The sequence below is a fragment of the Monoraphidium neglectum genome, assembly GCF_000611645.1.
Source record: "Monoraphidium neglectum strain SAG 48.87 unplaced genomic scaffold scaffold01393, whole genome shotgun sequence".
Classification (NCBI taxonomy): domain Eukaryota; kingdom Viridiplantae; phylum Chlorophyta; class Chlorophyceae; order Sphaeropleales; family Selenastraceae; genus Monoraphidium; species Monoraphidium neglectum.
In genome coordinates, this window is record NW_014012235.1 from 9939 (window position 1) to 11823 (window position 1885).

The 1885-nt window shown below is 63.9% G+C and overlaps 1 protein-coding gene across 1 annotated transcript in view; it reads right to left on the minus strand.

Annotated features, from left to right (window-relative positions):
* MNEG_7716 (hypothetical protein) overlaps positions 1-1650 on the minus strand; it is a gene marked incomplete at both ends in the record, with an annotated part of 5510 nt that extends 3860 nt beyond the window's left edge. The window contains 5 exons of the mRNA XM_014043812.1: positions 164-280; positions 494-679; positions 966-1028; positions 1275-1343; positions 1600-1650. Coding sequence (XP_013899266.1) covers positions 164-280; positions 494-679; positions 966-1028; positions 1275-1343; positions 1600-1650 — 486 coding nt within the window. The remainder of the gene's footprint in view (positions 1-163; positions 281-493; positions 680-965; positions 1029-1274; positions 1344-1599) is intronic.
* Positions 1651-1885: the final 235 nt, after the last annotated feature.

Below are 1885 nucleotides of genomic sequence, written 5' to 3' on the forward strand. Positions count from 1 at the left end.
CGGGGGGGGGGGGAGGGGGAGGGCAGCTGGCAGTTGTGAAACCATGCATTGCCAGCATCACGGAGCACCTAACCAAGCAGGGCAAGAATAGAACAACAGGGCAAGGGCACAGCAGGCGTCGTCGTGCACAAATTGCCGACACGTGTACACTCTCCGCCCTCACCTCGGGCTCGGCGTCGGCCGTCTTGGTATCCGTGCTGCCCTTGTCCTCGTGGATGCTGCCAATCGCGCCACCTGCGCAGGACGGCAGCGACTTCGTGCCGCCCGCCGCGGCCTGCAGCTATGGGCGCGGCGGTGGCGGGGACTGGGAAGGGTGGGAATAGGGCCGTGATCCAGAAGCCACGGCAAGCAAAAACAAGGGCGTCGGTGCTGCAACAAGCATCCAATGGCAAGAGCATTGCGGCCCCGCAAAAGCTCCCACGCCGCCGATCAGCTGCACCCAGAGTTTGCGGCCAAAGCAAGGCTCAAGCACACCTGCCCCTCACCCACCCACCTTGTTGCCAGCAGGGCGCATGTTGCCAGTCCCGAGGGACGCCATTGTGGCCGTGGGCGGCCGCATCTCAGCGGTGTCTCCGCTAGGCTTGGCCTTGCCAAGGACAGTCTTGGGGTTGGTGGCCAGGGTCTTGGGGGCCGTGCCGTTGGCGATGGCCAGGTATGACAGGCGCTGCTCCTTGGGCGGCTGCAGGGGTAAGGGTAGGGGGGACAAGGGACGAAGGCAAGTGAATATCAGGGTTGCTGTGGCCGGCAATGATGGGGCAGTCAAGGGGCACGCTGAGGTGAGAAGCACACGGCATGTGAGCAGCTGCCCAAGCTGGTAGCTGAGAACGCGCTGCGGCTTCCTCACCCACGCGATACAGGGCATGCGTCTGCGCTGCTGCAGCGAACGGTCGCCCGCCCTGCGCGGCGTACATTGCAGCACTGACTGCACAGCGCCGCCCCTTGTATCTCACGGCATTGACGCGCACCGTGTCACTCGTCGGGCCCGCCACGCTCTCCGTGCCAGCGGCAGTGTCGCTGGCGGTGGCGCCCTGCCGGCGATCAGGAGGATGGGGGCGCCACAACGGGGGCAAGGCGTTCCTTGACGCAATGCTGGATGGCATTTCATCGCCAGCAGCGCAAGGTTGGGCATGCATGCAGCTCTGAGCACACCTGCAATTGGAGCATTCATTCTCACACTCGTTTGGACCCTTGACAACTGATCTCAGCAGACCCGGCGTGGGAGGTTCGCGCTCGCGCGTAGGCTGCACTGTTGGGTACAGCTCAAAGGGTCTCACCGGGGGTTGCGATCCCTTCTTCCCACGCGCCTTGGCGGACTGGATGGTCGGCCAGGGGCCGTTGATCGCCTGGGCAGGGGGCGGGCCAACGTGTGGGGGGGTGCGCAACGAGCCGGCAGGTGTCAAGCAGCTCTCATTCGGCGACAAGGCACGCAAGTACGGGCCTCGCGCAGTTGCCAGTCGGCGCGCAAAAGACAACACACGCAAAAAGGGCAGCGGGTGCATGCGTTGAGTCTAAAGTGAATGTGCGGTTGCTGTGAGTGGAAATGCAGTCGGTGACGGCAGCTGGCCGTGCCGCACGCAGCGGCAGCGCGCGCATGCGCACCTTGTTCTGCGCGTTGGCGCGCTGCGGCGCAGCTGTGCAGTTGGACGTCATCGTTGTGGAATTCAGTGGGCGCTTGATGGCGAGCAGTTTGGTCTCTGGATGCGATGCTTGTAAGCTGAAGATGGTGAGACAAAGGGCAAGAGGAGGAGAGAGAGAGCAGCAGTACACTGTGTCAGCAGGCGCGTAGTGCGAGGGCCGGGTCGCACTGCAGCGGCTGCTCGAGGGCAGCAGGCAGCGTTTCTACGCATTCCATGCGTACACATGTATTATACAGGCGGTGGGCACT